Genomic DNA, 26,722 nt, shown 5'->3' with positions numbered 1-26,722 from the left:
CTGATGAGGAATGCAATTCTTTCTCATGACCTTCAAGTCATCTACTATTTGTTTTCCCAATGATGAAAACCACGTTCCCCCATCAAGCCTTTGCCAAATATCGCTACTTGGCTATTTTATTCCCTTGTTCTTTCCATCATCTCTCTCTTGAAGCCCCTGAGTTTAACTGGGTCTTGGCGACTCAGGCACAACTCAAGATTTTTCCCCCAAAGCGTGTAAAAGATGTAATTACAGCTGCTCACCTCCATTTTCTATCTACTAAGGATACACAATACCATTTGCCTGCTTGCTGTATTTGCCTCCAAGCGTTTTGGCTTTTATAGACAGCATTATTCCTAAGTACGTAATCTTTTTTCCCTTAACAAAAAATCCCACACCAATGTCTCTTTGTTACAATAGCACAAATCATTATTATTAGTCAACAGCATAGATGTCCACCAAGCGACAAATGCACTTCTGGGGGCTTTTTTTGCTGCAAAATCATTCGCTTTAGAGTGGTTTCCTACTACTAGCTTACTTCATCTGCAAGTTGAAATATAGAGTGACCTCTCCATATGGCACTTTCAACATATGGGGAAAAAAAAAAAATACAGATGCACAAATGTTTTGTGTAAACCACAGAGAAAATGCAAAGCATCCTTCAGCTCCCATTTATCTCCTTTGTACTGATACCATAATTTAGAAAAATTAAATTTTCCAAGGTTTGTCTCTGATAATAACTAACATTTCTAAAACACTTTTTCAGAATGTTGTTTTTGAAAGAATGGACTATAAAGGTCTTCAGTAGTAAGCAAGAAGGTCTTTTGTGAAGGGAAGTACCAGTTACTGATGCCTATCAGACAATCAAATGAGCCCTTGTGTGGGCATGTACACTCTCATTCTCAGAACAGACCTGCCGATGACTGAGCTACTGCTTTCAGAGAAATTATGTTTTTCCTTCAAAATTCTTCAGAAAGGTGTATTGGCTTTTTTAACAATAATTCCAAAATATTTCAAAAATGACCTCAGGTTATTTAAGCAAAATATATCATAACATGGGTATAGCCACAGAGAGAATCGTCTTTTTCTTTTCCATGAAAAGGAGAAAGGTTCAATACCATCAAATTAGACCCATATGGAGAAATGACAGGACAGAGTTTACTAATATGTCCTAAAATCTGAAAAATAGACTTGATTTTAAAACAAACAAACAAACAACCTCTCGGACTCTTCTACCTGATAATCTGCATTCAACAGCTTAACGCAAGAGATGCGTGTAGCCAGCTACTTTGCGATACGTTAGCACCCACAAGCAGATTTACAGACCTAAAAGCATTAATTTACTGTTTTCCTGGAGGCAAACAAAATAGAAGTGTCTTCCCAAGGTGTCGCACTCCCGCTCCGCATCAGGGAACGGCCATCTCATACACCGGCTGTCCTCCGCAAGCGCAACGTCCACACCCACAAACAACCCATCTCCACCAAGGGATGCAATTTGGTGGTCTCCAAACAGCCGGCCCTGAAGGGTCTCAGCTGGATGAAGTAAATCTTTATGAGCCTGTACCGCAGTAACCAGGACATGCTGCTCCCACTGACCGACTTTCCAAGGTGCCCGAGTTCAATGTGTCACAGGGATGTTAAAAAGCTCCTGTTCGGGCGTTGCCTTTTCAACAAGATAAAAGCTTTTCTTGCAGTGTGTTCTCCAGCTGAAAAAGAACAAAAAGGCACTGGTGGCAACACAAGCAAGTGATCTTGGGGATATATAATCCAAGCACAGAGACTGTTGGGAATATTAATCCAACGGGCTCCAGCTGGTCAAGAGAAGACAGAGCACCAAGGCTCGGAAAGGACTGCTAAGACTTTAAGAGAATCCGAAAACATGGCACTAGCCCTGACCATGATGCAGTATGGCTGTTTCATAGTAACCTTGTTCCATCAGGAAAAGAAGAGTAAAAGCAAATGAAATGTAAACTCTGCAAAAAGCCGATTTCAAGAATGCAGGTAGTTTGTCGTTCCACCTTCTACTACAGCAACATCACTCAACTATATGGTTTATAGCTCACATTTTTTTCTTGACATACATCTACCTATTAATAAAAAAGTTCCTCGGCAGCAACATGCTCAACCTGTAACTAGTTACATGTGTTATCTGCTTCTCCTTATCTTCAGATGTTAAAATTGAGTTAATCTCTCAGCAGAAAAGCACAGATTGCCATTGTTGTAACAGGTGCATCATATTCCATACAAGCCTCATCGATGCTAAATGATCCCCAGCCAGAAGAAACAAAGCATTGCAGGATAATAAAAACTCGAGGCGCATGTGGACCAGAAGAAATACTGCTTACTAATAAACTCAGAATCTTTGACGTAAAAAAAAAAAAAAATAAAAATGATGTCTCACTTCCTACCGTCACTGGTGAAAGTACTTTACTGGTTGTTTCCCCACAACCCTGTTCAAAGGGTTGATCCATCCTTTCCCCAAGTGCTCCGACAAATACATACCGTCCCATACTAAATGTGTAAGTCTAGATGCGCCGCACTTCACCATCTGCTCTATTCCCACTTTAATCCAGCTCCCACCTGGCTGGCACAGCCCAAAGTCTTGCGGCAGAAGATGGGCACGGCAACCTGGGGCTCAGCTGGGAGCTTCCCATTGAGAGCCTGCCAACATTGCCTTGAATCCCCCCTTCTTACTATACCCACAGCAACTGTGAAACCACTATTAATTATGCCCTTTCACCTAACCCATTTATCTTGAAATAGCAGTATCTGGGATGCGCTAAAAACAGAAAACAAGAGGAGGGAAGCTGCACGTTTTGCTTCCTGGATAACTGCTCTTAGAAAAGCCAACTCTGTTCTGATTTTCTCCACTATTTTTTCTCTTTCTTTCCTTTCTTCTTCAACTTCTCTTCTGTATCTTCCTTTTGTTTCTCTCTGCAAGAAGAGGAATCAGGTTAGGAAAAAGGAACGGTAGAGAACGCTGATCTAAATTGCTTCACATCTTCAAAAATGTGGAGAGAAAGTGATGGGGCATGGGAAGGGAATGGAGCCCTGTGGGTTTTCTTTTCCAGAGATTACTTTCTTTTTCCTTCTGTCTCATGATTGAAGGACGTATGAGAGAGTAAGAACTGCTGGAGATGTTGGTAAATATTGAAAAAGGAGAAACATGCAACTACAATTATTTGGAGAACAAGAAGCAAATGCTAAAGAAAAATAAACCCCACAAATACAGACTATAGTCTCTTTCCAGACGGAAAAGGATTTACTTGGTCTGAACTAAATCTGTTTATTTTTCACATTAATTCAAGTGTGGATTTCCTATAGAATTCACAAATATATATGTCACATACAGCAATGCATACCAGTTTAGATGCCTCAGAAAACACTCTTATTATAAAAGGGAAGACACACAGTTCTGTTTCCTGAAAGATGACAAGGAACCGGAAAGAAGTAAAAGCATGACATTAATATTGTAACTAACAACATTAAAATGTTCTTGTCTACAAATTCTGAGGCACCATGATGCACTTTTTATTTACACTGATTCTTGCAAGGTCAAATTATATAGATTAAAACCAACTCCGGCATTCTGTACTGTTGTCTGGAACAAGGTTAACTTCTGGTTCAGAAGAAAGAACCGTCAGAATAAAAATAGGGTACATGAACATGCCTGGGATCTGAAACACAGGTTTTATTCCTGCAGCATGCGAGCCATTTTCCAGGTACCCAAGCAGAAGGCACCCTGCTAGAGCTGCCAACAGAGATCCTCGTTTCCCTCTAAAATGGCTAGCAAGTCTTTCCTCATCACCCTCGCAAAAAAAGCAACACAGGAATGAGAACTCTTAACCTACCGCCACTGAAGACAAGTACAGAAGGTGAATATTTATTTAAACATAAGGGGCATCCTTTTGTGATTTTTGTTTTCTTACTTGTGACCTTCAGAAAGGAAGGACACGTTCAAAAGCTCAGTCGCTGTTCGTTTGCAGAGGTAATACCATTCGTGCAATAAACCTAGCATAAGCACCTGATTATTTGTCTGCACCAACTAAATGCATCAGTGAAAACATTTTCTGTTTGGTTTTAACTCATTTAAATTAGAGGTATCTTTAACTGAGACAGAAGTTTTCCAGAGGAACAAGGTTTGCACTTAGTGACATTTTCAGAAACACACAAGAAATAATACAAAACAACTCTTACTTCTGCCTCCTGACAGGCTTGTTGGAGTATTTTAAAACAGCCTTCTAAAATAATCCAACTTTTTTTCCTGCACAGATTTGCCATCAGGGAACCAAATCCTATCCTTATATGGTTACAACAAAACAAAAGTCCTGAAAAGAAGTACAAAATTGAGTCCATTTTTTAACTCAGGAAACAGGAATACTATGATACAAGGAAGTTTAAAATCAGTTTCTTCAGAATTAGCAGTAGTCAGATGCTTAAGAAAATAACCTTCCCAATGATCACCCTCTTGTCCTTTACCCCAAATCGTTCCTCTCCATCTAGTAAGATCTTAACCCACTAGAGCTACAAAGCTAAAGCAGAGATTTTATATCTAACAGGCAGTATTCAGGCTTTAGTCACTGAAATATTTTTATACACACAGGCATGGTTACTTTTACCAGTAAAGAATTCAAACTGCTATGGCAAGGCAGAAAGTATTAAAACCACAATATACACAAAAAGAAAGGAAAAAAAACTTAGCGTAAAACATTGGAGAAAGATCTTCAGAAGAATGGACTCTAAAATAGTTTACAAGAATCTAAAATGAAATAATGTCTGTGCTAAGCTAACACAGAAATCAAACTATTGGAAAAGAAAATCAATATTAGGATTAATGTTCCAGTTCTCTCCAAAGCAGGACAAAATGCAGCAAAAAAGCTTGAAAAGCCAAGGTTTTCTTTTCTATTTTATTAAATTTTTGCTGCGGACCTTACTCTATTTAAGAAGTTGCATGAGAAGCAAATTGCTCTGAAGCTGAGCTGAACCTCACCCAAGGTTAAGTGCACCAACGCAGGCCATTTCCTCTGGTTTCTTTTCATAAAAAGAAAATATTACCAAAATACAAAGAAACAAAGGGTGCTGCTATGGTGGCTCGTACAAGCACGTTACATTTCTGATGTCTGCAGTATTCAAAGTCTGTGTAAGTAAACTTTAAAGGATACTGAGAGATGAAGTTATTTTCATCCTCTTTTTCATTATCTGACACTACAAGTTGAATCGTATATAAGATTTAACTGTACTACATACAAAAGCAGCGGCACACCAGTGAGCACTTCATTAATTAAAAGCCAGAAAAGGAAGTTTGCTAAACGAAGCAAATGTTCTTATCGCTCCTATCTATATTCATTAAAACTGACAGGAAACCAAATATCACCATCTGTCTACTTGCAATAAAGACACTAAAAACAGCTCCGGGGTAGAAGAATAATATAAAGTATAAAACTGCAGTTTTTCAAGTTTCAGTTTTCAATGGACAAGAGAGAAACTTATGTCAGATGGGGGAGAATAAAGGATAACGGCAAGGAGCCGATACGTGAGACTGGAAAAGAAATTACCTGGTTTAGAATATAAACTGAAGTCCCTTTGAAATCTCACAAAACAGATGATGAACCTGGAGTTTGCTCCGTATTTTTCATTCAGACCAACGGGTCCGCAAAAAGCCAAGTATTGCAACGGCACCTCATCTGCCTATTTAGAAATAACTGCTACCAAAAACATTCATAGAATTATATTATGCTCCATAAACTGCAAAGTTTTAATGCTCAAGCAAGTCCCAGGAAACACTTCTATAGCTTTATTATGTACTGACGCACTGTCTTTATATTTACAAGAAAGAAATTTTTTTTTAATTATTCCTTTATTTGGACTTTGCTCTCAAGTCTGCAACTTGGTATAAAAGTTAAATAAGATCCGATGAAAGAAAGAGGATCGCAGAGGTACTAACTTAGCTCCGAAAAAAATACCGCTCACACCAGCGGTTGCAGAGGTCAACCGAAGGTCACTGATTTAAGGTAGTTTCCAGCAGTTGTGCAATTCCTACCTTCTAGTAATTGCCCTTTTTTGCACTGCAGGAGAGAGGAAAGAACAAACAAATAGATGGTAATAAGATATTTAATGACAGAAATGAAAATAAACTACCGCTCACATTTTCAACAGCATAGCTCCGTGTTGTTAATTCCGCACCATCCCCCAGCTGCATTTTGCATAGCAATGAAAAGCGCTTCCAGTTCCTCTCAATGCTGCATAAAATATTAGCTCTATAGTCACAGTTTTTAAGACTAAATAAGGTTAAAGTAATGTAAGGCTGAGATAAACAGAAAAAGAAAACTCATTGTTAAAACCGCCACCCGGCTCCCAGCCACCCGTCGTGCCTAGGTACCGGCGCACATATGGTGCGGGGCAGATTGCTGGGATACCTACAGAAAGCATAAATGGGGTTAGGAGAGGAGGAGCGATGGAGTTGAAGACTAAATCGAAGGCTTATTGATTTTTATGATTATGTTCCTCCAGAATAGTTTGGGGGTTTTTTTGGTAGTTTAATTTTCTGTCCGAAGAACAATAATTCATACATCTAAAAAGGCTCTCATTAATATTCTATGAGAATGCTTTTTTAGACTCGATACAATTACAACACAGCAATTATTATTCTTCTGTTAATACTTTAACAATACTAACAGACCCATTAACGGCTCAGCACAATCAAGAGGGGTATTAAAAAAACAGAATTGTAGGACTATTTCTGTTTACTAAAGAAACCACAACAAAATTATAGAAGGTAGTAAAGTCTGAGTGTTAAAAGTTAGTGTAAACTGATGTGCAAATGTGCCATCAGATTCCTCTTTGATTGTGAGGAACCTTCTTTAGAAAGTCAAGGCAATCTCTGAGGATACAGGAAAAGTAAAAATTTTTAAGTGACGGTTAAAATTCAAGGGTAAATTCTCTTTTATGTTAAATATATAATGTAGAGACACAGCACATCCATTATTTGTCCGCGACAACAAAATCATTGGGATGTTTAGAAAGGACTTTGGAAAGCCGGTAGGCAAATGTGGAGATATGTATCAGAAGAGAAAATACAAAACCATCGATAAAAAATTCCTCTGTGGGGTTTAAAGACACATCCAGACTCAAGCTGGATTTATTCTAAGGTGGTTGTACGATATCTTTAAAAAAACAAAAGAAACCTTGTTGTGATGGGGGGGGGGGGGGGAGAGAAGGCAAAACGTTGACATGTTAGCGTTATAAACCTTTTAATAAAAGGCTACGTAGCAAGAGTAACAAGCATATGCCAGATTATTATATGTTGAAAAAATTATTTTATATACACCTTGTTAGAGCTCCTATTTTCCTACTAAGAGCAGAAACAGTGGAAGTTGCATTTCATTTTATTTACTAACAGGAAGCACACAAAGACTCAGGTTCTTCAGGAGCACAGATTATCAGTGGAAAAGGTAAACTTCTTTGGCAGAAAGAGCGAGCACAATTCACTCCTGTGCTCCTCCTGTCCACAGCTCCCACAGTAACCCACAGTAAAAACGGGGTGTAAATCAAAGCACCTTCCACAGCACGTATTTGAGAAAACCAGCCCCAGACTCCAGGCTCCCTGGATTTGAAAATGCCAGGCTGGGAAAAGCCTTCTGGGGAACTGAGAAAGGATCAATTTCCTATAATCCTCTTAGAAAGGTAAATGAAGCTCAATCCTGAAACGCATGGTGTTTCTTAGTCCCTCACGTTCCTATATTGTGAGGCTGTTTCCGAATTGTTTTCCTCCAATTACATGAAACTTTGTTCTTATATTATATATACACAATACTATCAACACTATTAATTTATAATCCATTTATTTATATATGTATACATCAAAATATCAATTTATTAATGACCAGTCTGTATTTTTTTGATCTTGTACCTACCTTGTCTACGAGCTGAGAAGTTTCCTTTGCCTGGTCTTTATCTACAGATAAAGCTATAGATTTAGACCTTTGTGTAAGGTCACCATAAAGCACCCACTTTTTTCTGGTTTTACCAAACCCCCTTGCTCATGGGATTATGTACACTATGTTTAAATTCCAGATGGTTTCGGCCTTTTGTACTCAAATACATCACCCTCTCTTCATCCTGATAGATACAATAAAACCCAAGTTTGTCAAGTTTGATACTAGCTTGCAATATGACTTACTTTGGCAAGCAGATCGCTGTAACACCTCCTCATCCACTGTAACACCTCCTCATCGGTATTATTCTTGAATTCACTTTAGACGGTCAATAACAGTTTTCCATACACCTTTGTAAAAGCTCCCTAAAAATCTGCTTTTAAGAAGCGAATGCTAATGTGACAATATCCTAGTCACAACGCCTTCATGGCTGTTATTTAAAGCACAGTACCATTACATCTGTATGCCAGTAATGTAAGGCTCATCCTGCTTTTGCTCTACAGCATTAAAAAACCTGACCCAAGAACAAGTCCGTCCTAGGTGTACCTTTTAATCCACACAAACACAAAATAATTTATTACTATTTACATTACTTTAAGTATTTTTGAGCTGCTATTTAGATGGCCTTAGTAGTAATGACTGCAGCAAGCTGGAACAGGTTTGCCATAAAACAGAACCCAGGGTAGCACTAAAAATAAAACCTGGGTGTCTTGAAGCCTGGGAAAAGTAGGGCAATGCTACAAGGGATTCAGTGCAAACCCGCAGAAGATATTCCCCACAAATACAAAACTTCTTACACATTAATTGGAATGGACAGATATTTACAGACAGCTTCTACAGGTTTCTTTGACACTCCCATCACCCCTGTTCCCCTTTCCCATCTGCTTAGTCTCTCACAGTTCATTCTTCTGCTCTCTGCCCTCTTTTTTTTCCTTGGACCAGGCTCAGGCCAACTATTTCTCCCCATGCCAGCTAAGCCCAACTTTTCCCCACACCCAAATGATGCGACACAGATGATGGCTGAAAACCCGTCAGAGCAGGGTCTCGGCGAGCTCCGCTACGGGAGGCCCTCTCCTCTTGGGTACCAAGCCCACCTTTTTCTACTATTTCTTTATACTCTGCAGTAATTATAGCCCTTTTTTTTTTCTTTTTCCCAGTCTAACCCATTCTTTCTCTCTATTTTACATACTATCCATTACTTGTCAGGGTTTTTTCCTCTTTTATCCTCCTATCGCTATCACAGTCCTTAAGAGAAAGCTGAGGCTGTCAAGTACCACACATCTGTCATTTCAGCATTATGATTAGGAAGCAGATTCTGAAAATCCTGGTACCACCATAAAACTGGCAAACTAAGAAATCTCACCTTAGATTTCATCAGTTTGTCACTGTTCTTGTACCCTTCCCTAGATATCTGCTGCTGATCACCATCAGAGACAGGATACTGAATTAGACACACTCAATCTGAATCGGTACGGCTGTTCTTACAGATTTATTGCTAAAACAAGTGTTTCCACCAGATCTAAGAAAAATCAGCAAGAACTAAAATTACAGACTCTTGCATTTTACTACAAGTAGCTTTGTTGTGTGGAAGTCCCCCATTTCATCATCTACGTTTGTTAAGAATACTATGCAAAGAAAGTTAATTCTGATGACGACCTGCACGTAAGTAAAGTACTCAGGTATTTTACTTGGTAGTGGTAGGAAACATTAAGTGTAGGAAATTTAGCGCAAAACATTTTTCACCTGCTGAGAAATATGGGTGAAAATGCTTTGAACATGATTTCATTAAGAGCATCACCCTTCTTAGCATAAGAAAGAAAAACAATTTGTCGGGAAACATCCACCATTTAAAATATTCCGTGTTGTTTTCCAATGCCGTTTTCCCACAGACGCCGAGCACAGGTACATTTTGTGGTTTGGGCGGGGTGGGGGAGAAGGTGGTTGATGTTTTGGAAAAAAACTACCAAAGCGTGTTTTGCTTGCTTTCGCCTGATCCTCAGCTACAGCAAGAAGTGGCTGCTGGAAGACCTAACTTCAAAGGCCTGCTGCAGGAGAAATTGTCATTATTTGATCCACTAAATCTAGAATTTTAAAACTTATTTTAAAAAAGTTTAAAAACGTTAAAAAAAAAAATACTTAAAAACAGATTCCAAAGACACAGAAGGCTTCCTCAACAGCACAGTCCCAAGTCCCATTGGCCAAACCCTTCCAACCACATACCTGCCCTTGGGTTCCAAGTTTGAGTAAAACTCCACTCCTCCCCACCAGTCTTATCTTGCCAAATTCAGAGCAGGAGGAAAACACCCAGAGGACTGGCATCCAAAGGACAACACCGCACGCTCGCAGGCAGAGCACGGACACACATGGCAGCGCTCCCAGGAGCCAGCTCCCGCAGTTGGTTTTTATTAAGGAACGCACACGCTTCTGCGCTCCAGTCAGAAATATTCGGGGGCTCTAGCACATGAACAATAACTCAATAATCACATTTCCTTCTCTGTATCATAAAATAAACACAGTCTCTGAGATAGACTCTTTGGATTTATTTCCTTTCAAAAGAATTTAGTAATTGAAGGGCAAAAAAATAAAACCACAAGTAAAGTGCACGGGTTCAAAATGTGCAGTAAATACTTTTGAAAGCAATGTTCTCATCTGGGAGTATTGCAACAGATGTTTATCATGAGCTACTGCAACAGTTAATCTAACTCCGAGCCAGGTTAACTCTTTGCCATTAGAAACAAGCCTTTTTTTCCACGGGCAGGCTACAGAAAACAAGGAGATATGCCAGAAATACTGACAACAAGCAGTTAACTGAATGAAGGGGTGGGGGGGGGTGGGGGGTGCCATAAAGCCCAACCAAATAAACCAATGTCTGGCCCAGAAGACTTAGATGAACAGGTGTATGTGTGGGTGGGAGTGGGGGAGAAAAAAATAAAGAAAAAAACATTTAAACAAAGCCTCCGCTGACATTCTGGTCACTGAAGTGGGTACACACAAAATGAGCCAAACAACATTTTTTAACAATTCAGCAAATAATGGATTTTTTTTTTTTTTTTATCATCTTCGGAGAAGATGGGAAACACAATTATTCATCTTAGCTTTCAAAGTACGGTACCAATATACCATAGTAACAACACAGAGGTTATTCTATTTAAAGATATTCTGAGTAAGAATGAAAATGGGAAGGTACAAAACTACAATTAAAATATGGATCATTCAAATAGCAATTCAACAGTTCAGAAACATTACAGTATTTTAAAATATTAAGAATTTTAAAAATCTAGCTTAGGTATCCATACATGAAATGGTGGTAGCCTATTTTTCTCTCTCTTTTTTTGGTTTTTTTTTGGTGTTTTTTTTTAAACTGAGTAATTTAATGGCGGGGTTTTAATTTTTATGTAACTACTTATAGTACCTATGTATGCAATCTGGTATTTATTCCCTAAAGTTACAAATACAAATCACAACTTAAAGCATCGTTATTTAAAACTGAAATCGCCATTTCTTGATGGGTGCAAATCAGATCCCTGTTTGCCAGCTTTCCTAAAGGCAAGTGAAGGGCTAGTAAGTTCCTGCCCAGAGCAATTCCTCTGCTTCCGATTTCACAAGCATTTTATTTTGGGAAATCCTTGAGCATATATGGGTCCCGTGAAAAAAAGCGAGCAGTCCATCCCCTTTCACCATCTGAAAGAGAACAGGCAGCAGCACGCACCACATTCTCAATGCGCTTGCCCGAGCATCACCTACAGCTCCCACATCCCCGGGACCACGCAGCACCGTGGCTGCGCCGGGATCCGTGTAAAACTGCTGAGAAGCAGAGCCGGTTTGAGGATTTACAGCCTTGCACAGCTTGCAAGGCTACAGACAATTTTCATCTGAGGCACGCACCCTCCCCTTCATATTCCCAGCTGCGGCAACAGAAGAGCAAGAGTCACAAATTCTGGAAACTTTGGTCTAAACTTCCTTCCTGACTGAAAAAAATCTCAGCTTGTTGGTTGTTGGGGTTTTTTTAAACAGAGAGAAAAACAAACACTAATCTGTCAAGTGTAACGACAATCTAAAGAGGTTTTGTTTATCTAATTGCTAGGCAGAACAATGAACGAATAAAAAGCTGTAGGAAGTCCTTTCGACTCTGCAGTATTTCTGCTGGTAATGCAGAACAAGTTTCTTTCTTGGTATTACTCCTAATCAAAAAAAGCAATGGCAAACGTTATCAGTCCTTTTATATCTGATGAAGAGATTGATGTTACTTATTCAAGAAAATCTTTATAAATATTCCTCCGATGACCACAAAGCCACGTGCTGGCAGTACCTCTACCCAGCCCTTTCATTCCTACATTAAGGCCACTGGAACGGCCACCCATTAGTCTGTTGACTAAAATACAATCATTAGCAGCTTGTTTTGCTTTTTTCCCCCCCAGATATCAAATGTCCTAAGTGCTGAGAAGAAGGTTTTGTTTTCTAAATTTTTAGTATTCCAGAGAAATATACTGACATTACATTCTGCAAGTGTTGCCAAGAATGTCTTTTGTGTTCACGGCTTCAGTGTTGATGATAAATTTTCAACATTAACAGTACAAAGTATGATTTAAATCAAAACCTAAATCATAAATGTAAAAGTAATTTAAACTAGTGAACTGGAAACCTTGATTTAAATAATTTGGTTTTGCAAATACAGTTCTCCTAAAGAACTATTTGCTTTCAATGGCTGTTAGTTCTCGCTGAGTAGGTAAATAAACTACATGCATCTATTTAAATGCTTATGAAGCCTAATATACTCCAGATCTTTTATTTTTTACATTTTATTGAGTAGACAATTTACTAGGCAATTATTTTTTTAACTATGATTCCTAAGTGCTTGAGAAATATTTAATAAGTCCTAAAGCACCTTTTATGATGATGATTATTCCCATTTTATAGAAGATAACCCAAAGAAGAGATAATTAACTAGTTTGGACTCTTTCCTTCACCAGATTAAACTAGCTCTAAGATAATATGATCGATCTCCAGGACAACAACTACCTGTTGCATACAATTTTTCACTCTGACCTAGCAATCATAGTAATTTGCAAGTATCAGTAAGAGAAGAATTAGCTGTAAAGCCTCAGGAGACAGCAGCAGAAGGCTGGACTAGATACCTGTACAAGAACAAGGAGGTTTTGCTGAATGATTTCACCAAGATACAACACTTGGTACTATTTTTACTTCACCTTCTAAAATTCAGATGTAAAGGTAACACATGGCACAGTCTGCTGCTATTCTTCACGACCACAGAGCTTGCTTTATGAATGACCTCAATTATTTTGCCATGAATAATGATGGCAAAAATAGCAGTGAGCATTTAGATCGTTTCCACAGCCCAAGCGAACTGTCACACCAGACTTTCCAAGTTGTACAACCTCTAGTTTGAGTAGTCATTTCTTAATATTGTGCCTCAAAATCTGCAGGAAGTTGTGCCAACAGCACTTACTGTGAACGTTTCAGAACAATTTCCCGGTACTGAATATTGCATATCCCAACGTGCCAGCTAGGCTGAGACCTTACACATTACAGAGTTCCTGCCCCGAGGGACAGTGCCAGATCTGAAATGTTTACTAGTCAAGATAGGTGATTTATGAAAAGTGGGACAAGCAGTACAGAATTAATTTTTAAGGTTTTTCACAGTCTCTCACCATTGTGCCCATTTTTCACTGCTATGAAAAGCTACTTGTGCCCCAAGTTGGCCCATGATGGGAAACTGCATCTTTCCTAAAGCACCTCCAGATCTCCGACCCCCCGCCCCAGTCATCCCTTACTGAGGAAGAGCGTCAATATCTCTAAAGCTACTTTATCCTCCTGTAAACTTGCCTTTGCTATGATACTTGCAAAAATTTTACCAGTTAGACATTAATGACCATCACTGAGCTTTGCCAGGAGGGGTGAGAGGCAGAACACCAAGTGCTGGAGGAAAATAAGACAGTAAAAGACACAGTGGTCCATGACAAGACAAATTTGGTAGATGTGGCCATACAAAATGCCAGCTCTTTCCTTCTGCCTGAAGCCCTAGCCTCCATTAAGGGAGTGACCACTAATCAGCATGTAAAGGAGGAGAGCCTCGAGGAGACAACCCATCACTTTGATGATGAATCCCACAACTTGCAAAGTCCAGTTGGATTCATCCATCTCATTGCAAATCCTCATCTTCAGCTTCAGGAAAGAGAGTGCTGTTTTCTCCAAAATAAATTGTAATGGTATATGCCAGACCCCAAATCCCACCCCACCAGCGAGCCACACGTGCCACCCTTTTTGCCTACGTACTAGGGCAGGAATTAGGGGGACGAGGAGGGACCGCCGGGAGCGAGAACGGGATGAGCCAGTTACGGGTCAGGGACCTTGCTTGCACCCAAGCAAGTCACCCTCCTAAAACGAAACCGAAAGAAGGTTTTTATACTTGAAAACATCTGCATTTCCTGCACAAGTTTCCCAACAATATATTAGCAGGTGAATCACTTCCCTGCCCTGGTCGCCCGTCCCCCTTGCAGGCTCCAGTCCATCCTGCCCTGCCATGATGGTTTAGACGTGATGCTGCTGGTTGGCGAAGCGAGCAGGCTCCGATGGGAACGCCGGCCCCGAAAGGCAGATGTTGTGTAAATTCATATTTCATAAACACAGTTAATTGTGACAAGAGGGCTATAAAAATCCTTGTACTGCTTAAATTATTTCTCCACTTAGAGCAACTCTACCACCAGAAAATGTTACACATTGCACTTTATACTGAACTGGCAGCGCACGGTGATAACATTACAGCTCTATTAAATAACAGATATAAAAATCACAGATCATTAAAAACTACAAATTCCTTTTTCTGCTGTCATTCAACATAACTATTTAAAAACAAACATACCATGCAATTGTCGTTAAAAGTTTTCCAATCTAACACTGCATGTGTTTTAATATGAAAATTATATTTTTGAAATAAACATTGCTGCTATCAGGGAAAAGCACTACTAAAAGTTGCATCGCTATTAGACAGAAACTAAGACCTTAAAGGGTCAATAATCCCTCAGACTTTACCAAGGAAATATTCTCTCTCCATCCAACAAGGTCACAATAAAGGAAAAAACCAAAAACCAGCAACAAAACAACTAAACGATATCTGCTAAAACCATGATCCTTTCACTCAGACGTATAGGTAGGTAAGAGATAGGCAATTCAGAGACTGTTTTTTAGTATATTTATGATTTATGTATTTACTGATACTGATCCTTCAGTAATCTATGTCTAGCAGGTTCATCGTATCCATATAAATCTTCTTGCATACACTGGAGTCTAAATTGTTACGCAACTCCTATAATTAGGAAAAAAAAACACCAAAAACCCCCAACTAATTGTGTTTTACTTTTTCTAGCTTCATTTTTTTTTCATATCTGGTTATTCAGAAAAGTATTTATTAAGAGTTTATTATCTATTTATATGTGGAAAAGATTTTTTTTTTAATAACATGCATGTCCTTTAGGTAATAGTCTACGTTTACTAACATTTACTAATTTAAGGCCAAGAGTAAGAAAGTACAAGGTTTTCTTCAGCTCTGTGGGGCCACCGGATCTGTACGTGGTACCAGATAAGCGATCTGGTACTGTGCGAAAGGAAAAGACAAGACTTCATCTGCTCTCTCTCACCTGTCTGGGTGAGAAAACAAGCAGGAGGCGTGGAGGGGTAATTCAGTTCTGCAGTACTCACGTCATCTTTCCTATTTCAGTTAGCACCACAAGCAGGCAACGCCTGCCAGCCTGGCTGCAGTTTGTTTACACACTATTAGAAATCAGAATTTGCTAATTATGCTAAAGAAGTCTCAGTAGGTACCAACTAAGCGTAGATAATATTTTGTCTGTTTTCTCAGGATGCTCTGGAAAAAAATGACATAAAATATGAAAATTATGCATGCTGTTATGTAATGAAATCAAAGTACAATAAAACGTACACATGGATATTTCTACTTTTAAACAGTAGTTACTGAACTGTAGCCGGCTTCAATTTAAAAGTACATATCGCTTGTATAAATAGTATTTATTTCACAATAAAAAATATACTTCATACGTAGCTATCTACATTTATCATATACTCAAGTATTCACAATCATTTGAACGTAACACACCGTTAAAATCAATTTAAACTCCCTAGGTACCTATCATTTTAGATGATCTAAGTGATTTGGGTAGATAATCATAAAACTGCAGCCATGCAGTTTTTGTCTAGGAGCTGACAAATCACTGGTGGTGCAACAGGTGCCATTTCCATTCATCATTATTTTTTACAAAGAGGATCACACTGGCGCAGTCCCTCTCGGCGGTCAGGCTGCCTGTGCACCCATGGGTGCACGGGCGAGAGGCGAGGACCCAGGAACCTGCAGCAGCGCAGCTCCTCCAGCTGCTTCCCAACCCCAGAGGCACAGGGGCTGCTCCTGCTCAGTGGGGCCAGACTGAAATTCTTCCGTCACTCACCAGAAAAACCTTTACTGCTTCCTCCGGCTTCGGGCTAGCAGCAAAACCATAAAGTTTTCAGGCCTAGCAATAGACCTGGACTTACAAGCATCCTTCTGTCTCCATGATGCACAACAAGGGGTTAACAGCATCATGAGCAAACTCAGGTGTAGATCACACTGACTTCACTGACAGCACTGCTGGCTTTAACCCAAATTTCTGTATAAGGCACCTTCAAGGTTCAGTGGCAATTTTATTTGAAAGAAAGATTCAGGAACCAGTTTTTAACCTGCTCAAATCAGGTATCTGTATCTCAAATTTCCACTGTTCACTTATGTCACAGAAATGATCATGCAAGTATACTACAATTTCAAGTACTGCCTCCAGCTGGGGATGCTACACAGTATATTTAAATTTCTAGCTAACTACTAGATGGCACAGAAAGCATGCAACCCAACCGTAACGGCAACGTTACTCAGAGAAAAGTTGCAATATCTGCCAGAAGATTTTTCTGCCTTAAAGCATATCTCAATCAGAAATAACTTTTGCCATGAAAACCACTAGGAAACTCCGAACGTAAAAAGGTGGATGCGGTTTTAATACAAGATGAAATATACAGAAGAAATATAATAAATACAGTTGACCGCAAAGCGCCTCACGAAAAGGAGACGAGATTAGATACGTTACGAAATAATACGGAGCCAAATTTGTCCCTGAACCATATAACAGATTCACAAGGCAAGATAAAGATGGAGGGTATTTCCCTTCATATTTGTTATTTTAGATTTACACAAAACAAAGTACGTTCAGATAAGGACACATAATCGCTTCAATTTCCAATTAGCTGCCATCTGGGGCTGAAGGGGAAACAGCAATTTTACCCTTTAGCAAGTCCACGGGAATAACTTATGGGAAGGATCCAGGATTTTCAGCAGGGACCCGACACCAGCCCGAGCCGATTCCGACCGACTTTCCTCCGCTCGCCGCACGCATAACCCCAATTTTAGACCTAGCGGAACCCGCAGCGCAAACTCCGCGCTCAGAAAGTGAATTTTAACCCACGTTACCCCCACACACCCCCCCCCCCAAACCCCCCCCCCCCCCCCCACGCAGCACCCACAAACCTCCGCCGGGCTCCCTTCGTGCTCCCACTGACACCCGGAGCCGGCTGCGAGCAGGCAGCCGCGATCGCTGCCCTCCTCTTCAATGAAATAACGGAGCAGAACCGCGCAGTTTGGGGCTGCCAGCTGCTGACCCTCCCCGGCCCCGGCCCCGGCCCCGGCCCGGCCCCACCGCGCCCCGGGAGCGCAGCCACCCCGCCCAACGCGGCGCCGGAGCGGGGAGGGGGACACACAAGACGGTAAAGCGAGTGTTAAGGAAGAGCCACGGCAGCAAGGGTGAGGTGAACCGAGCCGGGGCGGGGAGCGGGCCGGGCCGGGCCCCATCCACCCACCTTGCATCCCCGCCGCCGCCGGCAACCCACCGGAATATGCCGCTGCCGCTGCTGAAAATACGGGGCAGGCGGCGCGACCAATCGGGGCGGAGAGACTGACGCCCGCAGCCAATGGCGGCCGCCCGCCGCCGGCCCTCCGCCAACCCCAGCGCAGCTCATTACCCGGCCGGCGGGGCGGGGCGGGGCGGGGCGGGGGCCCGGCCGGGCCGGGCCGGGCCGGGCCGCGGGCGGGTGGGGGGGGAGCGGAGGGGAGGTGGGGAAGGTGCTGCGAATCCGGCCCCGCACTCCCCGCGCCCACACAGCCCCTCGTTTTCCTCCTTTTTCCTCCCTTTGCTAACCCTTTCCTTCCTTCCTCCTCCTCTCCATCTCTCCTTCCTTCCTCCTTTCCATCTTTCCTTCCTCCCTTCCTCCTCCTTTCCATCCCTTCCTCCTCCTCCTCCTCTCCTTCCTCCCCCTTTCCATCTCTCCTTCCTCCCTTCCTCCTTTCCATCTCTCCTTCCTCCCTTCCTTTTTTCTTCCCTCCTTTCCTTCCTTCCTCCTCTCCTTCCCTTTCCTTCCTTCCTCCTCTCCTTCCCTTTCCTTCCTTCCTCCTCTCCTTCCCTTTCCTTCCTTCCTCCTCTCCTCTCCTTCCCTTCCTTCCTCCTCTCCTCTCCTTCCCTTCCTTCCTCCTCTCCTCTCCTTCCCTTCCTTCCTCCTCTCCTCTCCTTCCCTTCCTCCCTCCTCTCCTCTCCTTCCTCCCTCCTCTCCTCTCCTTCCTTCCTCCTCTCCTCTCCTCTCCTTCCTTCCTCCTCTCCTCTCCTTTCCTTCCTTCCTCCTCTCCTCTCCTTTCCTTCCTTCCTCCTCTCCTTTCCTTCCTTCCTCCTCTCCTCTCCTTTCCTTCCTTCCTCCTCTCCTCTCCTTTCCTTCCTTCCTCCTCTCCTCTCCTTTCCTTCCTTCCTCCTCTCCTCTCCTTTCCTTCCTTCCTCCTCTCCTCTCCTTTCCTTCCTTCCTCCTCTCCTCTCCTTTCCTTCCTTCCTCCTCTCCTCTCCTTTCCTTCCTTCCTCCTCTCCTCTCCTTCCTTCCTCCTCTCCTTTCCTCTCCTTTCCTTCCTCCTCTCCTTTCCTTTCCTTCCTCCTCTCCTTTCCTGCCTTCCTCCTCCTCTCCTTTCCTGCCTTCCTCCTCCTCTCCTTTCCTGCCTTCCTCCTCCTCTCCTTTCCTGCCTTCCTCCTCCTCTCCTTTCCTGCCTTCCTCCTCCTCTCCTTTCCTGCCTTCCTCCTCCTTTCCTTCCTTCCTATCTCTCCTCCTTCCTCCCTTCCTCTCCATCTCTCCTCCTTCCTCCCTTCCTTTTTTCCCTTCCTCCCTTCCTTTTTTCCCTTCCTCCCTTCCTTTTTTCCCTTCCTCCCTTCCTTTTTTCCCTTCCTCCCTTCCTTTTTTCCCTTCCTCCCTTCCTTTTTTCCCTTCCTCCCTTCCTTTTTTCCCTTCCTCCCTTCCTTTTTTCCCTTCCTCCCTTCCTTTTTTCCCTTCCTCCCTTCCTTTTTTCCCTTCCTTCCTCCCTTCCTCCTCCTTTCTTTTCACTTTTCATCCTTTTTTTCTTTCAATAGGGCCTTTTTCCAGATATTTTTCTGCATAGCCCCCCCACCAATGTACATCACACAGACCACCAACTTCAGGAGTCCTCCAGGGAACCTGTTGTGCTAAGTGTGAAAGGACACCCCTGTGTAAATCAACACCAACGGCTACTATGGGCCAGAAACTAATATTTTAGAGAATCCAGAAAGGTGAAGGGATGAAAACCCCTCCAACTACTCCAGCTAAAATCGGAGGAGGCTCAGGAGAGCGTCTGTTCAGCCACTGGTTTTTCGTAAGACGATACACAAACCCAGTGCCCGACTAGAACAAGCTCCTGGGGTACCGAACCCAGCCTTTAAAAATACCAAAATGAAACCAGCAGATGTTCCAACCACGCAAACTTCACTTCAGCACGTAAAGCTTTATGCTGTACCACCACTGCGAAATCATTAGCAAAGTAAACTTTCTTATTAAGTCGGACAATTTTGGAAATAAAGATCTGATTTACCAAAAAAAAAAAAAAAAAGAATCCATAGGTTGTTTTTTTAAAAATTGATTAACATTTGTTCATAAAAATAAACTTTTTCAATCTACAAAACTCATGATTGCTGTATGTTACAGCAGAAAAACCACCAACTGTGGAAGTGGAGATAAAAAAAGCTCAGAATTTTCTTTTGTTTTTGCGGTCTAGTGACCCTAATAATTCCTAGGTTTAGAGCGAATAAAACCAGTGAAAATCTGTGCCTCCCATTTCTAATGTTGTGCTCCTTCTGACCTCACCCCCAGCGTTTAAAATCACTAAATTGTATTTGCTGAAGACTCTTGCCTGAACAGGCCATGCTACTAATTCGTTCATAGCGTTTGGCTAATACAGGATAATACATGCCGTGAAGTGATAAACCTGATATCAACCCAAGTCTTGATGATAATTTACAGGAGAAAGCTTTTCTTTTGCAGATCAAGAAAGGCTTATTTCTAAGGTGCCCCAAGAGCCAAGAACTCTGTGGTGCTACGAACTGCTGACAGGCAACCAATAACTGTGACAAATTATACATTCATGACATCTGCAACAATCGATAAACTGACTCACCAAATTAATAAAATATAGATCACAAAGCATACATTTTTATTAAAGAATAATTTCATGATAACCAAGTAATGTGGATGCTTCCAAGCATAAGATTAAATTACATGCTGAGCAAATCTGGCATTTTGTGATAAACTGCGAAAATAGTCTTTGCAACAGCAACTGAGGAAGAACATTGCTGACATAGTCTATAAACATGTTTTATAAAGCATAACCGAAAGTAACAAAAAAAAAAAAAAAATCATTGAACTGGTGGTTAGAGAATTCTCTACCATATCCATAATAATTACTTTCTAGACTTCTCTTTGCTTTGTAATTTATTCCTTCAAATACGTTGCCGATTTTGGTGTTAAAAGTAATAAAAACAGATTACCTACATAGGGGAATATTTACACCAAATTAATTCCTTAACTAGTCCGACTTCAACAGTCATCATTATTGGAGCACACAAAGATTTCTGGTACATTTAGAATGACGGAAAAGTTACTTAAATATACAAGGCAAGCGTCCTACCTGATAGATGGACACTGCTTATCAAAATTCTGTGCCTGCTGAATAACTTTAAGTATTTGCTTGAACTTTGGAATACAATGAATCCCATTGGACTTGCAGGTGTGAGGCTATACATGTGGTAAAGTATTTTCCTGCATGGATATTTTCCACTACTGAGAAATGCATCAAGAAGAGCTTTTCCAACCTCTTGTAAAGGTATCGGAGAACTCATTCCTTCCCCAGAGTGGAAGACAGAGCATCTCCTAGGCAAAGGCGTTACTTCGGGGAAGAAAGCACTTAGGCACATCCTCAGTCTCCATTATCCTGGTTAGGTTATTGCTACACGGCTCTGAAACATGTACTAAAAGAAGAATTTAAAATACCGAGATCCTGTTTATTAAAGTTTACAATTATTAGTTCCTGAAACTCTTTAGTACTCGGTCTCTGCAGGCTACCTATGCCATACCAACAGCATTAGAAGGCTGTCCTAAAATTAGTTTTAATCCTCTATAATGATAGATACGTGGCGCGCTCTCAGGCAGTCTTCACATGATTGAAGCCTTGTCAGTTCTTCCAAATATTTCTTTTATGGTAAAATATCCAGCATTTCCTGGAAGCATACTGTCATACTTCCAGTGAGTCAGTATTTTACATCCATAATGTTTCACCACTTTCTAAACTTCCATAGATTTCCTAGCTAAACACATGATACGAGGTCTTTCCCATCCTCCTTTCTAGCTAATAAATAATGGAATCTTAATTTTGAAATGCCGTCATGAAACAAAAATCAAATAGAGCCTAAGTAATATAAAAACAATATTTGTTTATACTAGATCCATTATGAATTGAATTCCCTTCTTAAACAAATGACATTTAATAATACATTAAACACATAAACAGGAACATATTTGAAGTTATAATTCCATCAGCTCTTTCTCATGACATTCATCTTCTGAAAGGCCATATCCACGTTTCAATCTAATAATTTATAGAACATTGTTAAGTTGGCAAATGGACATGGCACCTTAAAAATGGCTTACTACTTAGTTAGGGAAGACAGCAGCTTATCTATGGCAACCTAGATCAGTTTAAAAAAAAAAAAATCTATTCTCTGGCGTATTATTAGTAACCGGAAATTTATTATAAAATGTTACATTCTTTCAGAATGAAATATCTTTGTTTGGAAAATATACCCAAATATTTCAACTTACAAACCACTATTTATTTCAATATTTTACAAATTTTCTGCACTGTGAACATTTCATTTACTAAGAAAATATCCACATTGCTATGAATCTTTTCAGTCACCAAAACGTAACTACAGATAGCAGCAATGCATATTTTAGAGAAGCAGCAAACAGGACCAGCTTCAGAATTACACCCACAACCCTCAAGATAAGATGAGGCGAGAGCGTTTTCTCTTGCCATAAATTACCACTCCCTTCTATCGGCAATTATTTAACTTTCAAAAATAGCTGCAACACAGACAAATTATGAGCTACAATTACGCAAATTTATCCCTGATATTAAGACTGCATATATGCATATATGTATACCTACTTAGTCTATTCTAAAATGTATCTGCATGCATAATGGTTAAGTATTATAATCACATACACCAGGGCGTCTTTACCTTATCGCCCAGAATGACAACATTTCTATGCTAAATATCTGTAAGCCATTCCAGTGGCCAAAAATGTCGACTACTGCTTTTTATCCGTATGGTACCAGCCACTTGATCCTGGTGCATCCTCTTCTAATAAACCTTCCTCCTTCCCAGACAAGAGTGCAGAGACCTAAGTTGACAGGAGTCAAAAGGAGCACCAGTCAGGCTTCCAGGAAAAAAAAAAAAAAAAAATTATAGATATAGATATATAGATATATATCACTGAGTGCAACATAGAAGCTGCATCAGATTCAGAAGTCTGAAAAGACGTGAAGGCTGGAAGTATTAGAAATACCGCATACATAGCTGTCTGTTCTTGGCTGCTGTTGGATACTTCAAGACCAAGTTGCCTCATTCTTTTCTTGGAAACTGGAATTATTGAATATCTTAAGTCACTCAATGAAAAGCAAATTAAAATCTGACTACTCCTGCACTACTATTCTGACTCAAAGCAAGCACCTTCCACTTTGCCAGAGGTCTTGGTAGCCCACTTGGTAGACCAACGCTTCTGCTAAATCTCTACCATGCTGCGAAGTGCTGCCTCTCAAACAGACACCTGCATTTCTTTTGTCCATATATCCAATTTTCCAGATATTCATCTTAGAAATGGGCTAACGCTGCAGATCTTTAACAGAAGGGCATTGTTTTAACTCCCATAGCTCTTCAGAGCCTCTGGTCCTACCTGCATGGCTTTATATTCGGCCATTCACCTACCAGAGCCTGCTGGGTGAGGGAAGGGAGATTCTCCGGGAGGTAGCACCATGGGCAGGTTTGGGGCTGGAGCTAGGAAATCTCTGTATCCTCAGTGACATGGACATTTCTTTTACTCACTTATTAAAATGTTGTATTTACACCATTCATTACGTAGTGAACGTTATACAACAATGAACTCAGGTTCTTTTTGTTGTTGTTGTTGTTGTTATTTGAGCATTTCTTATTATTCTTTGCAGTTCTATAAGGCTTAAGAATCCCAGATTCCCAGAGATCTAGGCTCTGCACAGAAACTTAAGAAAAAGATGGCAACCCAATACAGTTGTCTTTTTCCACACTGTTTTCAATCGTGATGGAATATATTGCTACAATAAAAAGCCTTGATACTTTCTGATTTAAAGCACAAGAACAAATTCTATTTTTAAAGTCAAAATCTGTTATAATGATAGGGTTGGGGTTTGGGGTGGGGGTTTTTTGGAAGAGTAGAGATCTATATTAGTTTTTTTAACTTACAGTGAAAATTCTGAATATTCTACATGCGCATTCACATCATTTTGCAAAACTGTCAACACTAGATATATGCTTCCTTCTTTGAACTATCTCCCTGGGTTGCAACCTTCATCTAAATTTGAAAATATTTTGGTAAACATAGCTGATGTTTCATGGGTGTAACTTTGAGACCATAAGGAATTTAAGAAAACAGTTGATACCGTACTAAAATCTAAAATAGGCTTTTAAGAATCTATCAGCTTTCTCAGATCAGTAACTAATATGATAACCATCTAGAAATAAGGATCTCTAGCCTATTACTTCCTCCTAAATTTTCGTCCCTGGAGTTTTGTTTTGGAATTTCTGAGCTCCTTTTGAAGGTTATTTGTATATTCTATTGTGATGACATATTTAACACATTAGTTAAATATGTTATTCTCTTAACGTTACACATTTAGCCTATATATCAAGGGACTTGTATCACAACATTTATCACAATGGGCTTTCACTCCAAGAGCAGATTGTCTCAAGTATAGCCATGAACATCCACACTTTTCCCAGATAAAGAAAATAGTTTGAATAAAGCATTAAGAGTGCTACTGATGTAACACATTTCTTAGAAGCAGAGGTCTGAGAAGGATTTCCCTTGGGATGTGTTATAGGAGCTATGCAAAACAATTCCTTTCACAAACTTGAACTTCCTTGTTAAGGAACCCCCTACATCTTTTTGCCACCTCTCTCCTTGGAAAACTGTGGTGGACTTGGATGCTCTGCTCATCAGGAATCCTCTTCCAGCATTCACCCTCAATTCATGCAACATTTGTTGGTACCATTTTTTTGTTCTACAGCCATTGACTTTCAGTTCTTTTACTTCTGCTCCATACTCTACCTAAGGATGAATACTCTAGACTCCTCACATATCCCTCTTAGCGATAGTCTCCTCACCTCACGTGTTACTGTTCAGAAATTACAAACTCACACTGATAGAGCAGAAAATTCTGTTCACTTGTTTTTATGCCTATCACGGGGACTGCTAAAGCACATCCCATCATCATCCAAGTGCTATTTATCTATAACGAGGATCTTGTTGCAAGTTCCTATTTTACAAAACTCTACTATTACTCACTGAGTAATATGATATGACCTTCGATTTTGCATTTTGAATTTGAGTCCACTTCTATTAGCCCAGTTTTCAATGTCATCTCAGTTATTTCTGTACAATACCCTGATTCTCTTCTATATTTAGGAAGCCTTCCAATTTTGTCCTTAGCACAGCCCCTCTACTGCTGCCAGGTGATCCACATTAAGCAAGTCAGGCTCAACACTCCACTGGTAACCTCTCTTGCACACCACACCTTCTAGAAAAACATTATTTCATTTGGAATAACACCTGTCAGTGAATTTATGCAGGAAGAAATAATTCTTCTTTAGCCGAGTTTTCCAGCTGCAACCACTCCGCTTGCTTTCTGGTTTGTCTTTAGGCTAAGAGTTAAGATATATAGAATGAAATCACGCCTAGTGTCGCTGACACACGGACCGCGTCTGGCCTCCACGACATCATTATTCAGCAGACGGTTGAGAGTAACATGTTCTGGTTCAAGGTCTTTTAAAGACACCGGGTGCACACTGAGGAATTGGCCTCTGTGGTTGGAGTCACACACGCAGTCGTGCTCTGTGGATGCTTTACTCCACCACCAAGGTCTCACCAACCTTCAAGAGGCAGGCAAAAACAAAACCTTAGCTTGAGTCTTCACTTCTGGTAGCTCATGAGGTAGAAGCCTATAATTCTTGGTAGCAGTAAATACTAATTTTTACGAGTCTTGAATTAATTCACAATAAGCTCCTTAGTATTCTATAAAATACACAACACTCTTAAGTGTTGAGGGCTGCGCTGAAGCTTTGGGGGTTTTTTGGAACAAGAGATAATGTCTGGATTTTGAAACACGGTGGTGTTTTAGAAATTAATAGTGAAGACTCCCCCAGGGAGGTGCAAGAGGCTGCCCCGCACACCACACAGCCACCTTTAGCATGCCGGAGTCTTCAGAACCTCTACAAAAAAGTGGTTCTGCCAAAAAAAATCAAGTAGGTTTAACCATTTTTAGAAGCACTGCCAATGCCAAGGCATCAAACCAGAGTCTTTGCCTGTACCTGTCCCCCTATCCCTAGAATGATCAAACAGTATCGTTAAATCACACAGTACCGTTAAAGCAGGTCAAGACCACCCCGGAGGCATTGGACCCAAAAGCAGCAGATCTGCGGGCAGTCACGGTGCAATGAACCCACTGCCTCTCTCAAGGGGAAGATCCTCGGCTTGAGCAGGCCAGCGTATGTACATACTTATCGCCAAAAGGGTGGAATTTCTGCAGAGAGACGTCAGGTAGCTTTAGGACCTCTGCTGAGGCGTGTTCAGTGAAACGCTGTGTTTTAATTACGCAATTACACAGAACTTAGAGACCCAGCTCTGAAGTTTTGCAGACACAACCCTCCTTCTTGGCACAACCCACTCCAGCAGTTAAATTCCGAAGCCGCGTGCAGGCCGAGAAGATTTTTCTTAAAGCCTTCCAACAACATCAATAACACAGTCCTAGTTATGAACTTCAGTTAGCTATGTGCTCATTAAATCACAGCTGTTTCCCCTTGATGGAGTATTAGATCAGACATCACTAAAACTGCCTCTGTGTATGTATGTATACAAATACGCTTTGCCCTTTGTTCTGCAAAACAAACTCTTAACATGAAAGTGTTTATATTAAAACTAAGTAGAATTAAATGTCAATTAACAATTAATAATAGTCTTAAGATAACATTTCAGATCTATTACAATCCTATAATAAACTGACTGCAGAGCTGACATTGTTTGGTTTTGACTCCATTGTTTTGACTTAGAAAGAAACTACCAGTTGATTA

General features: G+C 40.7%; 1 protein-coding gene across 3 annotated transcripts in view; it reads right to left on the bottom strand.

Moving 5' to 3' along the window:
* CTBP1 (C-terminal binding protein 1) overlaps positions 1-26,722 on the bottom strand; it is a 246,663-nt gene that overhangs the window by 139,651 nt on the left and 80,290 nt on the right. Inside the window, exon 1 of one of the 3 annotated variants that reach the window (XM_049794229.1) lies at positions 17,823-17,846. The exons of the other annotated variants lie outside the window; for them this stretch is intronic. Within the exon in view, the coding sequence (XP_049650186.1) occupies positions 17,823-17,829 (7 nt within the window). The 5' untranslated portion in view covers positions 17,830-17,846. Of the gene's footprint in view, positions 1-17,822; positions 17,847-26,722 lie in introns of those variants that run through there. 3 annotated transcript variants of the gene reach the window in all.

This window comes from Accipiter gentilis, chromosome 3 (genome assembly GCF_929443795.1).
Source record: "Accipiter gentilis chromosome 3, bAccGen1.1, whole genome shotgun sequence".
Classification (NCBI taxonomy): Eukaryota; Metazoa; Chordata; class Aves; order Accipitriformes; family Accipitridae; genus Astur; species Astur gentilis.
This window is presented reverse-complemented; position numbering and strand designations above follow the sequence as displayed.